Consider the following 13180-nt stretch of genomic DNA (forward strand, 5'->3'; position numbering starts at 1 on the left):
TCTCCAGGAAGCAGTATCGAAAACTGCCCTGACCTGACAGTCCCATTTTTCAGAATCCGCAGAGCAAAACGTTCCCCCGGGCAGTGCGGAGTTAGTTGCCTGTTCGTGCCCAGGTCCCTGCACGGATGACGCAAAGCAGGGAGAGTGGCGGTGGAATTCTCACTGGGATTTTATGAACTAATACTTGTCTTTCAACACCCACCCTCAGATTTCGTCGTTCATCAGACTCTGCCGTACCAGTCAGTGTCGGTAGACACGTTCAACTCCAAGAACGATGTGTACGTGGCCATCGCTCAGCCCAGCATGGAGAACTGCATGGTGCTGGAATGGGACCACATAGAAATGAATTTCCGGAGTTACGACAACATCACAGGTGCGCCGTGGGGAGAACCGTCTCCTGTCAGAATCAAGGGGAGGACTGACGCCTGAGCTTGTGGGGAGGCGGGGACCACATCCCAGCCCACAGGAATGGTCCCTAGAAGATTTCCGAGATCGATCGGTGATAACAGAACTGATAACAGAGGTGGTAATCTCTCACTGGTGGTAATCCCTTTGGAAAAGAGGAGGTGGGGACTTCATGAGAAAGGTGAAAAGCTTCTTCCTTTAGTGGTAACATGTCCCATGGGAATCCCATGACTGTATAGTTAAGGCAGCCTGTTTGCCATAGAGTTAAGTCATGGCTTTGTTTTTGTTAAGCTGATTACTAACGTACACACACACACACACACACACACACACACGTTCTCCTGTTGCTTGCTCCCATGCTCCTTTGCTGGGTCTTGATGCACACACTTAGTTAAAGCATAGCAGTGGGAATAGATCATAAATTTAGGCCTTTCGCTTCTTTTGGTGCCGATGTGAATTCCCAGAGTTTTTAAAGGTACTGAAAATGAACTATCTGCTTGCTCTTTAAGTAAATGGATAAAATTAGGATCAAGACAATCTTCCATTCTTCTCAGCTTTTTTAGTGTAACTGATACTGGTGGTACAGACAGCGCTCTGGAAGCCTGACCAGTGGTCCTTCCAGAGATTTCCTGCCCGGGCTCCAGGAGGCATTGAACTGTTTTCTCTGGAGTCCATCATGGTAGAAATTCTGGGCTGGGAAGATCCTAGGAGTTTCTCAGGCACAAGTGGCTACACAGCAAATACAGGAGAGAAGTTCAGCAGAAACAGTGGCATTTCACCCCTGGGGAATGGGTCACTAATGAGTCTAATCGTGAATCCTGATGCTCAGGAGATGCCGACTCAGATGAGCTAGTTGCTGCTACCTCCTGACCTTCTAGTGTGGAGCATACTGTCCAGGGAGCAGGACCAGGAAGCGCAGACTCAATATAGGTCTGCGTGGAGGACCCTGAACCTGGTCCATGTTCGGGGAGGGAGAGGATGTAAGAAGAACCAAAGATCCTGGGGGAGTTTGTGCCATGGTTTGGGGCTCAGGGCTTGGCGGATGATGTGTGGGCTGGCTTCTGCCTGTGTGCCAGAGCAGTGAGCACAACTTTACAAGTGACCTACTCTACTCATTAAGGGACAGAACCTTTCCCTATGTGTGTCCCCATCCCAGGTTGATGAAGACAGAAAGGAGCAGTACTGCTGTCTAGCTGCCCTTGCCACTCACTGCAGCTGGCAATACAGGGGAAACGGGTCCCTTTTAGGAGTCTCAGTCTCATTAGTAAAGGGTCTCAAGAATGACCTCAACTGTGAGCACAAGGGCAATTTTATTAGTATTAAAAGGGAAAGCACAAGGAACACAGCGGTAAATCTCAGCAGCTGCCTGGAAGGGGGTAAGTGAAGGAGAAGAGAAAAGCCGTGCCATTTCATCTGGTGCAGAGTTGGAGACAGGTGAACAGAGAGCACATGGTGGGGAGGGAAGCTTTAGAGAGAGAGCAGGAAAAAGAGAAAGGAGAAAGCCCAAAGTGTTAAGGAAAGCAGGCTTAGAAAAGAGATAGAAAGAAGAAAAGATGTCTGAATTATAGACACCTATAATTCTGAAAATCAGGCAGACTTATGAGCCTACTCGGCTGTGGACTGGGTCTGTAAGCTTCTGCGCTAAGGGTGAGGATTCTGGGAAGGAAAAATCTCATTAAAGGACTAATGAGCCCATCTAACTCTTTAGAATGGCTTGAGGTGAGCCTGCCTCTCAAGAGGTGGTCCTTAGCCAAGGTGATTGACCCAGCCCTCTCGCCCAGAGATTCTGTTCTCTTGGCTTTTTTCTTTAACTCCAGCATTGGTGGTGACAGTAAATCATTCTTCATGCATTTATTCATTGGGCACCTTCCCTGAGCCAGCTGCATTCTAGCTATTGGGGACATAGTATTTGGGCTAGTTCATTAACGTTCATAAGCTTCCTTCATCTATGAAATAGGGTTAGTGTAGTATTCGAGTTGGCAGTCTGGTAAAGATGTTGTGGGTATCATGTGTAATTGGCAGAGCCTGAAGACAATGGCAGCCTGACCTACTGGGGATGAAATGGAGCCAGCTTTCCTTCTCCCACAAGAGACCCCACCTTTCTGACTTCAGTTAAGATTTCTAAGACCCTGGAACTGGCAGAGATTGCCTGACAGTGAATTATTCAGGCAATGTCTGAGCGATGTATGTCCGTCCTTGGTAGCTGGAGTTTAGCTTGGTTATTAAAGAAAGCCTTCTGGCCTGGGAGGTCAAACAAACACACATGTGGAGCCACTGGCCTTGAGCAAAAGGGAGCGAGGGAGTATGGATGGTTCTCCTCCTTGGCTGAGCCTTCCTCATTCATCATCTTGCTTTGTCATAGGTAACTCCAAAGTCAGTAGGAGCTGTCAGTGTGTTCTCATTATGTGCTTATTAGATGGGGTCTCTGGGGAATCAGAGAGGCACCCACTCTCTCTCCTGGGGCCCTGGTAGGGTGATCCTCTGTCTCCAGTAAGAAACCCAATGGTCTTGTTCACATCAAGACCATTGTTCTTGAACCAAGAACCAAGTCTTGTTCTCCTCTTTGTTGCTCTTCAGCTTTTTCCCTTTTATTATTATTATTTTTATTGTATTTTTTTATATTGCTCTGCATGTCCTGACCTGTAATCTTTCTTTTTACACTAACAGAAAGACAGTCAGACAAATAGACAGACAAACAAGACAGACAGACAGACTCTGTTGATGCTGATAGCATTCATAGGCTAGTCACCTGAACAGTGGGATTGAGGTCCTTCTCTGGGACAGACAGAGGTCTAAGCAACACCCCCCCCCCAACCCCCAGACATAGAGACCTCTGTAGCTAACCAGGAGGATAGAAAGCTTGAATTAGAAATTGCTGACTATTTTGGCAGTTCATGCCCCAAAGCCTTAAAAAAAGATGCCCAACATTTGTCCTAGCAGATTCCTGTAGTTGAGAACACTGCCAGATGGTTTCAAAACATGTTTATTTAACGACATGTGAAAGGAAACATGCCATTTTTCAATAATGAAAAGCTAGAAAGAACTGCTTTGTCCAACAGTATAAGACTAGTTAAATAGTATTTGGTGCATTCATGCAATATAATACTGTATAATGTTGTTTTTTTTTCTTTTTTAGTTTTGTCAAACTTTATTTTTATGAACGTTTTGTCTCCTTGTACGTATGTGTACCACTTGCATTCCTGATGACCATAGGGCCCAGAAGATGGCCTAGGATTCCTGGAACTGGAGTTACAGTTGACTGCAATATGGGTGCTTGGAACCAAACCCGGGTCCTCTGGAAAAACACCAAATGCTCTTAAACTCTGAGCCGTCTCTCTAGCGCTGATATATAGTGATTATAAAAATCCAGTAGATGGCTGACAGCATAGAGGCTCAGTGAAAACAGTAGTTTCTAAGGCTGGAAGATAGCTCAGTCAGCAGAGTGTTACTGGCAAGGATGAGAACCTGAGCCTCAGAACCCACATTAAAAACAAACAAACAAACAACAACAACAAAACCAAGATGGCCCAACACTTGGGAAGCAGAGGCAGGTGGGTCTCTGTGAGTTCGAGGCCAGCCTGGTCTACGGAACAAGTTTCAGGACAGCCAGAGCTGTCTCAAAAAACAAGAACAAAAATGAAAGGAGGGAAAATGGAGATGTGATGCCTCGTGCTTATGATGTCAGCACTGAAGTGGATACCTAGGGCTTTCATGAGAAATGATGCCTAGGCTTCTCCTGGTCTCTGATATACATGTACACATGGGCACACACAGATACACATGTGCATACATATAAAGGTTTTAAAAGCATGTATATAGTATGCGCTCCAATGTTTTTAAAGAAGCATATTTGAAACAGCTATATGTATAGATATTGATACATGGATTAAGGATGAAAGAAATATATCAAAATATTAAGATTTCTTTTGATTGCAGCATAAGCAGATTTTAATTTGTGTGCGTGTGTTTTTGGTACTTTGGTGATGGAGTAGATATGATCTAGATTTAAAACCCAGGCACTATCACATACTGGCTGTGTGAGTTTAAATGGAATGTTTAACCCTTCTGTGTCTCACTGTAAAAATGAGCGTCATGGTAAGACTGTGCCTGTCTGCAGTGGTGATTGGAAAGAGTGAGCAGATAGGTAAAGTGCTTAGTACAAGAACCCACATTCTACGATTTACCTGTTGCTCTTTTCAGATTTTGCTTTGGTGAACAACACTTTTGCACTCAGAAAAACAATGCGGAAGAGTTTGTTTTAAACAAGGGCAAGGGATCAGGTTCCAGGAAGTTCAGCACAATGACAGAGAGCAATAAGTACCTATTTGAAAGCCACTGATTAGCCCCAAAGCTAATCTTCAGGGCAGAAATTGGGTCATTAGCCTTGTAATTTACAGACAGATTTCACTTTGGTCAAATTTCCAAGAAAATTAAAAGAAAGACAAAACTTGTAATGATCTTGAGGGAGGGACAGTCATCTTTGACTGCTCTTCTCTCTTGATAGGTGGCCTTCCTCAGTAGGGGATAGGAGTCCAGCACAGAGAGAATGCCAGTGGTGGCCAAGAGCTGAGGGGTTAGGGACCCTTGTGAAGCCTGAACAGGGACTCAGGCCACTGTAAATTCCACAGGCATTTCTGAACTGTGGCCAGGCTTTGGGGGGGGGGATGTCTTTCAATTGTCAAGGCAGTGACTTCACTTATCCTTCACTGACTCTCCTGTGTGCCCACACCATGCACTGAGAGTTCTTCTCTGAACAGTCTTGCACACTCTTTGAGGTTCAGAGGCCCTGATGACCCCACCGTGGGACACAAGTGCAAAACTTGAAAGTCCCTACGGCTTCTTGTGTACTGTGCTGTGGTATCAGGTACACTTGTATTGTGTGCAATCAGTCTTCATGTCACATTCACAGTGTAGCTGCTAGACAATAGCTCCTCCCTCTCCCCAGCTCTTTACGTCCAGTCTTTATGCCTGTGACTCCTCCTGCAGGTGGACTGACAGCTTTGTCCTTTCATGGCCTGGCTTCACTTAGCCTGATGTCCTCGAGGCCAACCCATGTTGCACCATGCATTGGGCTTTCCTTCCTTTTGGAGGCTGAATACTACTTCTGGTGTTCATGGACCACAGCTGGTTTATCCCTTCATCTGTCTGTGAAAGCGTAGGTGGCATCTACCTTTCAGCTGCTGTGTGTAAGGATGCTTTCAATATGACTGTCTTGGGACAGTTAGTGCTTATAAGCAACAGAAATTTCTTTCTCAAGTTCTGGAGTCTGAGCCATCCAAGATCAAGATATCAGCAGATTTAATATCTGGTGTCGTGGCTGTACATGTGTGTGTGCATGTGTGTAGTACCTGAGTGCTTATGTGTGTGAGTGCAGGCACGTGTGTGCTGCATTGCATGTGTGGGGGTCAGAAGACAACTTTGGGTGTCAGTCCTCACCTTCCACCTTGTTTGAGATAGATTTCTCTTTTGTTGTTTGTCTGCACCAAGCTAGCTAGCTGGACGTTCCTTCTGTCTCCAGCCCCCACCTTGCCATAGGAGCACCAGGACTCTAGCACCTGGGGATTTGACTTATACCCAGAGCTATTTCCATAGTCCTTTGGTCCAATTGCACCCTTCCCCATCCCTACCCCACCCCAGCTTCCTTAGGACAAAAGGGCAGAAAGGGCAGAGGAAGATCCCTGAGGTTTCTTTTGTAAGGGTAATTCTAACCAAGAGAATTACCTAGTGACCTAGTTACCTCTCTGAACCCCTGCTTCCTGGCACCATTCCCTCAAGGTTGTTAGAGATGGAGAAACCCCTGCTCCTGAATTTCCTCCTGCCCCAGCCGTCGTCGCATAAATCTTCATTCCTGGGCTCCTGCAGATCTCCCCGTGGGGCACTGCTAGAACAAGCAGTCTGTTTATTTTGAACAGGAGGGTAAATGAAAGTAAAGTACACCTTCTAGAATGGAGGACAGACCCAACCAAGCAGCAACGCCAACCAGCCACCTCTACATCCAATCCTTGACCTACCACTTCTCCAGTTATTCACCCTTGGGGTGCTCCCTTTTCCAGAATAGCTGAGGATTTTTTTTTGGAATAATTTTTATCCACAATTCAGTCTGTTGTTATTAAATGTCTGTGGTGCAAGAATACAGTTGGCAGGTTTACTAGGAGAAAGGGCAATGGTGCATGCTCCCTTAGTGAGGCTCTTAGTTAGTGTTTCTCTTGCTATAATGAAACACCATGGCCAGAGAAACTTGGGGAGAAAAGGGTTTATTTACCTTATTCTTCCCACATCACAGTTCATCATCAAAGGAAGTCAGGACAGGAACTCAAGCAGGGCAGGGAGCAGGAGCTGGTACAGAGGCTAGGGGGGAGGGCTGCTTACTGGCTTGCTTCTTATAGAACCCAGGACCACCAGCCCAGGGATGGCACTACCCATAATGGCCTGGGCTCTGCCCCATCATCATTAATTTTAAAAGATGCCCAACAGGCTTGTCCACAGCATGATCTTACAGAGATATTTTCTTAATTGATGCTCTGTCCTTTCTGATGGCTCTAGCTTGTGCCAAGTTGACATAAAACCAGCCAGTCCTCTCTCTAGAGAGGGATCTGTGGGATCCGCCCAACGCCGGCTTTGTTGGTTTTCCTAGAGCCCTGGCTCTCCTCTTACGTGGTCTGCTTGGCTGTCTCAGATACCATCTGCAAACCTTCTCTTTTATCTTCCCCAGGGTTCCCAGTGACTGTCTGGGTTGGGTTTTGTCAACTTGACACAAACCTAAACATATCTGGGCAGAGGGAATCTTAATTGAGAAAAATGCATCCCTAAGATTGTCCTGAGGCAAGTCTGTGCATCTGTCCAGCATTTTCTTGACTGATGATTGAAATGGGAGGCCCCAGCTCACTGTGGGTGGTGTCGCCCCTGGGTAGGTGGTCCTGGATGGTATGAAAAATCAGGTTGAGCAAACCCAAAGGATCAAGCCAATCAGCTTTCCTCCTCTGTGATTTCTGTTCCAGTTCCTGCCTTCAGGTTCCAGGTCTGTTTCTGGCATGATTTCCCTCAGTGATAGACTGTGAGGTGGAACTGTGAGATGGAACAAAACCTTGTCCTCCACAAGTTGCTTTTGGTCATGGTTTCTTCACCACAGTAATAGAAACCCTATCTAAGACACCAACCTCACTCTTTCAGCCCTAATATTTGTTTCAAGCCTAAAAAGATCACATTTCCATGTACGATTTTGGGGAATACAAGAACATTTGTTCTCTCAGTATCTAGATATCTCACCCAGGCCTTTGCTTTGTGTTCTTTTGGTTTTGTATCAATAAGTAGAATTATCATCTAGGTTTAAGTTTGCAAGAAACCCCTGTTCTATCTCCACAATACCACCACCTGCACCTTTGGGCCAGTACCACCTAGCCCAGGGTCTGGAGGGAGGTTCAGCACTTCCTGCAGCCACGCTAATGCCATCTCTTTCTGTTGGCCACAGGCCAGTCCATCGTGGGCTGCAAGGCCATTCTCATCGATGACCAGGTCTTTGTGGTGGTGGCGCAGCTCTTCGGCGGCTCTCATATTTACAGATATGACGAGAGCTGGACCAAGTTCGTCAAATTCCAAGACATAGAAGTGTCTCGGATTTCCAAGCCTAATGACATCGAGCTGTTTGAGATCGACGACGAGACATTCTTCATCATTGCTGACAGTTCAAAAGCGGGGCTGTCCACGGTTTACAAGTGGAACAGCAAAGGGTTCTACTCATACCAGTCTCTGCACGAGTGGTTCAGGGACACGGATGCAGAGTTTGTTGACATTGACGGGAAGTCGCACCTCATCCTGTCTAGCCGCTCTCAGGTCCCCATCATCCTGCAGTGGAACAAGAGCTCAAAGAAGTTCGTCCCCCACGGTGACATCCCCAACATGGAGGATGTGCTGGCTGTGAAGAGCTTCCGAATGCAGAACGCCCTCTACCTCTCCCTCACCCGCTTCATCGGGGACTCGCGGGTCATGCGCTGGAACAGTAAGCAGTTTGTGGAGGTCCAGGCTCTTCCCTCCCGGGGGGCCATGACCTTGCAGCCCTTCTCCTTCAAAGATAACCACTACCTGGCCCTGGGGAGCGACTACACATTCTCACAGATATACCAGTGGGATAAAGAGAAACAGCAGTTTAAAAAGTTTAAAGAAATCTATGTGCAGGCTCCCCGGTCCTTCACCGCGGTCTCCACCGACAGGAGAGATTTCTTTTTTGCATCCAGTTTCAAAGGGAAGACAAAGATTTTTGAACATATCATTGTTGATTTAAGTTTGTGAAGGTGTGATTGGGGGGATTTCAAAGGTGTGTAGTGTTAGCTCTCAGAAGAGAGAGAGGACCAAGAAGAAATAAAAGTAAAAAAAAAAAAATCATAAAAATAAGCCAGGCACAGAGCTCTGAAATTAAAATTCACAATGCACAGGGGAAATAGTTAGACATTTTCAGACTTTTAGGATTCACATTTTAACCAGGGATTGCATTTCTATTTTTTTTTTTTTTTTTTTTTGGCTGATTGCATGACAGGCCCATGCTGCTATTTAAAAATGACATCTTAAAGCCTGTAATTTCTGAGAAAAGAATGCAACATCTCTACCATCTAGAAAGCAATGTACTTCTACTTTATTTCCAATAAGGAAGGATAAGATGGAGCAAGATGGGCCAGCCCTTTTAGTGAGATTAAGAAATAAAGACAGAAAGCCCCTACCCTGCTAATCACCACTCCCCTCCCCTGCGCCTTTCTCGTCTCATCTTAGCAGTCTTTCAGCTAAGAACTCTTAAAGCCAAAGTGAGCTGAAAAGATTTGCTGATCATCCATTTGAAAAATCTTACAACACTCCACAGTGCTATTTTGAGCCATCCTAGTTTCCTGAAAGTCATGGCCAGTCTTCCAGAATCTTCCTTGGGACCTTGGCTCTGCCCTCATGTGGACTGATCTCCCTCAAGAGTGTATTCACAGCTTAACGTTTGACATTGCTTCCTCTGCCACAGAGCAAATATTCTGGTGACACATGTCTAGGCCAGCAAGGGCTGTGGGCCCAAGATAAAGGGGTTTCCCCACCCCACCCCTTTTGTGATTTAAAGGTGACCTCTGAGGTGGCTGAGCAATCATGAGTGTTTGATGTTCTCTGTTCCTCACTTGTGTCTGTGAACCCATCCTTTTAGTTTGTGGGTAACTGGCAGACGGGCCAAAGGCTGAATGGTGCTTTTCATCTGTCCCTTAGAGGGATCGAACAGGTGTCCCTACCTCCTGAGCGTTGAGTAGGGCTTTTGAAGTGAGATTTACGGAGTCAGAGGGGACCTTACTCAGATCTCCATGTGCTTTGAGACCCAGAGGGGGTCCTTTGATTGATGCATGTCTTTGCCCTCCAGACAACTTAATATTTCAAGTCATTGATTGAATAGGAGCCTGTCTACCTGCCCACCTGCCTCCCTTCCTCCTGAAACAGTCCTTTATTGAGTTGTAGGTATTGCGGTGGCTGACTTGTGGAGCCCTGCTGAAGTTTCTGCACGTACAAAAGTCAAAATCACAGCTTGGGTGCTGTCGACGGGGACACGGCTTCCTCTTCCAGCGCTCTACCAAGAGGTAGCATGGCTGTGTGCCAGCGGTGAGGCAGCCTGTGGTGCATCAGGAGAGGCCGGCTGGAGCCAGCTGGACTTAATCTTACAGATCAGGTCTGTGCGTGGGACCAGGTAGCCTATTTCAAAATAGGCCTCCAGTGGGGCCAGCAGGGAGCTCTTGGGGTATGATTTTGTAGATGGCTCCACAGTGGATATTCTGGCTCTCTTTGAGAAGAGGAAGCTGCTGCTTTAGGGGCGCGCTTTGCAGGGTGTCCCATTTGAGTGCAGTGTGGAGTTTTGAGGGTCCTCTCCACACTGTGTAGGTAGAGGGACTGTCAAAAACGTGGATGCCGGCCTGGTGTTTCCTGACTGTAAGCAGCAGGGAATGATCAACGTGCCGCACTATACACTCCTGGCTGATGCTTCCAGCCTAGGGGACCAAGGACTTTAATGAACTCTGTCACTCATATAGTCTGTGGTGTGGCTGCTTAAAACCGGTGCTAAATGCCAAGCAAATGGAGTGATCCCTTTTAATTTTCTAAGCATAAGTTACCCTTTCTTTGCATTCTTTTGTTTCTTGGTTCATTTGAATGGACCACGAGTTCCCAGCTCTACACGTTGATGGCTAATGTTTCTGCTATTCCTTCCCCTGAAGAATTGGTGAGCCGTGCTCCCTCATGCATGGGTCCCCCAGACAGGCTGGCAGCACTGATGTCAGGGAGAAATGACACTCTTGCTTCCTGCTGCTTGTAGAGGAACCCATAGGAACATCTCTCAGAGTGCCACCTCCAAGGAGCCTTGCACCAGCTGCTCTATGTTCCCCCACAGACTGAAGTCAGGGACTTCCCATGGTCATTGCTTAGAGTTTGGAAAGGCAAGATATACAGGATCTGACCTTGGGATACGGAGGGAGGGGGTTGTTACACCCAGATGAAGCATTTGAGGAGCAAAAAAAGACTCCGAGTAGGTGGTGGGACTGGGGTACAAGAGGACTGCCATTTCTCTCTGCTGCAGTCAAGCTGTCTTTTCCTTCTAAAACACGTTTACACAAGAATGGAGTGTGCAGTCTTCTGAGTGCTGTGCTATGGGAGGAGGTATCTGTTCTGGCCAGATTCGTGAAGGAGCATGGATGTTCTTGGCATCAGGCGGGGAGTTTTGCTTCATTAATCTTACTGCTCTCTCCCAAGAATCCCTGATGTTTTAAGCAATTTCTGCAAAATGCTTTCTCCCAGTAATAATGTAAAATAACAAAACCCACCCACACAATCATGATAAAAGCCCAAGGCAGAGAAATACATAGGATGGTCCAGCTATGTTCCTTCTGTTCCTTCTCTCCCTCCCTCCCTTTTTTCTTCCTCTCTCCCTTTTTCTTTTTTTCCCCAACACACATCCACTATTATCTCAGCTTGTCCTTTGTCCATCTCAGCAGCTGGGTCCTAAGCTGATTCCTCCAATCAGCCATGTGGCTTTAAGGCCATAACCTGAAAGCAAGGGTTAGTCCTCAGACTCTGTAGGATTTGTAGTAGAACTCTATAAACACTAAAAATAAACCCTAAGGCCATCAAGCATTTTGTTCTTGGGCCATGGATGCGATCAGCTCACATCCTGGAAGCTTTTATTCCTGCCTGTGTGTCTGTGTTCCCCTTGTGTGTCATGTGTAGCTCTCTGGTTTACAGAGGGCAGGTGTTATTCTAATCTCATAGAGAAAGAAATAGGCACAGAACCCAAGTGGATGGCAAGGCTAGAACTTTCCCTTGGACAGCAGGTGCTGCATTTTCTCTCTCTAATGCTCTGCTGTGCTCACCCAAAGACAGACTCTGTTATGTTACCATGACAGTGAAAACAGCAATTCATATAGATTAAGTAAAAGTACAAGCAGAATGAAGAGCCAAGAGGAGAGTCATACCCAACAGACACCATTCAATCATCAGTGCCATTGAGCAATTAATAAGCACCCCAGAACTGTGTGACATGCCTAGCTGAGCTTGAGAAAGCCTTGCAGAAATGTTGATAGCTTCAGTTGTCTAGAGAGGATTTCTAACAGGCATGGCTGTATCTCCTCCAATATAGCCATGGGAGGAAAGCCGAGGCTGGACACATCTGGTTCTTGTCACAATGTCCACCGGATAAGATGAGTTCTGGGAGAGAGAAATTAAAAACCCAAATGCAAGAGCAATGATGAATTGCTCTGGGGCCCTCTTCGGTCTTCTGGGAGCTCACAGAAAGCGAGTGCTGTATCTCTCTTCCCATGGAATGAGGCTGCATGTTTTTAGGAAGGAAATCAGTGTGAGATGCTGCAAGTTGAGCTGCCAGGAGTGTTCGTGATGGAAATTTCTCTGGCTGGGGGAGCTCCATTGGAACCAGACAAAGTTATGTGGGAGAGCCTCCTTTTGCATGCCTCCTAAAAGAAGCCTCTAGCCAGCTTCCCCGTGCTTCTGCAGAAAGACTCCCTCCTCGTCTGAAACCTTGAAAGGTTATTTCATTAGGCAGTGCTGAGGGTTTTGTGCCACAGTGCGCTAGAGCGGGATCAGCAGTCTAGCAGCAGGTGCAGTGGGCAAGGTGGTTCATATCTGGGCCAGCATGGAAAATGGGGAGAAATGCGGGGCAGTGGCTGCAGAGTAGGAATAAGCTTGAAAGACAAGGGTGATCATAATTTTCTGTTGCCTTAGCAGAAGGTAGAATGACCAGGCAAATCAACAGCATGCCAATAATTGAACAGCGTCCATTGTGATGCTGATTCAGATAATGATATCATCGGGCCCTGGGCTCTCAGCTGAGGCACTGTGCTCCTTCACCCTGTCTCATTGCTTGTGCCAGAAGCCACCTTTTTCTAGTGGGAAACTATGCATTCCCTATCCAAGCCCTTGACTATCAGGAATGTATGAGAACTGTGATAAAATAGGCCAATATGCCATTTGGTACTGTTTTTATGTATTTTAAATGTACAACTTAGGTGAAATAATACTTTATATGTATATGAAAGTAAGTTTTACAGGGGGCGGACAATGATGGATGTGTTTTAAAGCTGTAGATATACTTAGCTCTTTTTGGAAAATAGATTCAATACATGATATGCCTCTTAATTCTGTATATTCTGTAATCCTGTGAATAAAAAGTAGCAAATGCCCAACACGGCTCTGGTCTCTGGTCTGCTTAAAAACGGATGTGTTCTTTCAAGTCACAGAGCTGAAGGGTGCTGCAGAGAGCTGA

At 46.4% G+C, this 13180-nt stretch overlaps 1 protein-coding gene across 1 annotated transcript in view; it reads left to right on the forward strand.

Moving 5' to 3' along the window:
* Lgi2 (leucine rich repeat LGI family member 2) overlaps positions 1 to 13100 on the forward strand; it is a 30951-nt gene extending 17851 nt beyond the window's left edge. Inside the window, exons 7-8 of the mRNA XM_021657750.2 lie at positions 209 to 373; positions 7874 to 13100. Coding sequence (XP_021513425.2) covers positions 209 to 373; positions 7874 to 8691 — 983 coding nt within the window. The 3' untranslated portion in view covers positions 8692 to 13100. The remainder of the gene's footprint in view (positions 1 to 208; positions 374 to 7873) is intronic.
* The last annotated feature ends 80 nt before the right edge of the window (positions 13101 to 13180 follow it).

This window comes from Meriones unguiculatus, chromosome 12 (assembly GCF_030254825.1).
Source record: "Meriones unguiculatus strain TT.TT164.6M chromosome 12, Bangor_MerUng_6.1, whole genome shotgun sequence".
NCBI classification, from domain to species: domain Eukaryota; kingdom Metazoa; phylum Chordata; class Mammalia; order Rodentia; family Muridae; genus Meriones; species Meriones unguiculatus.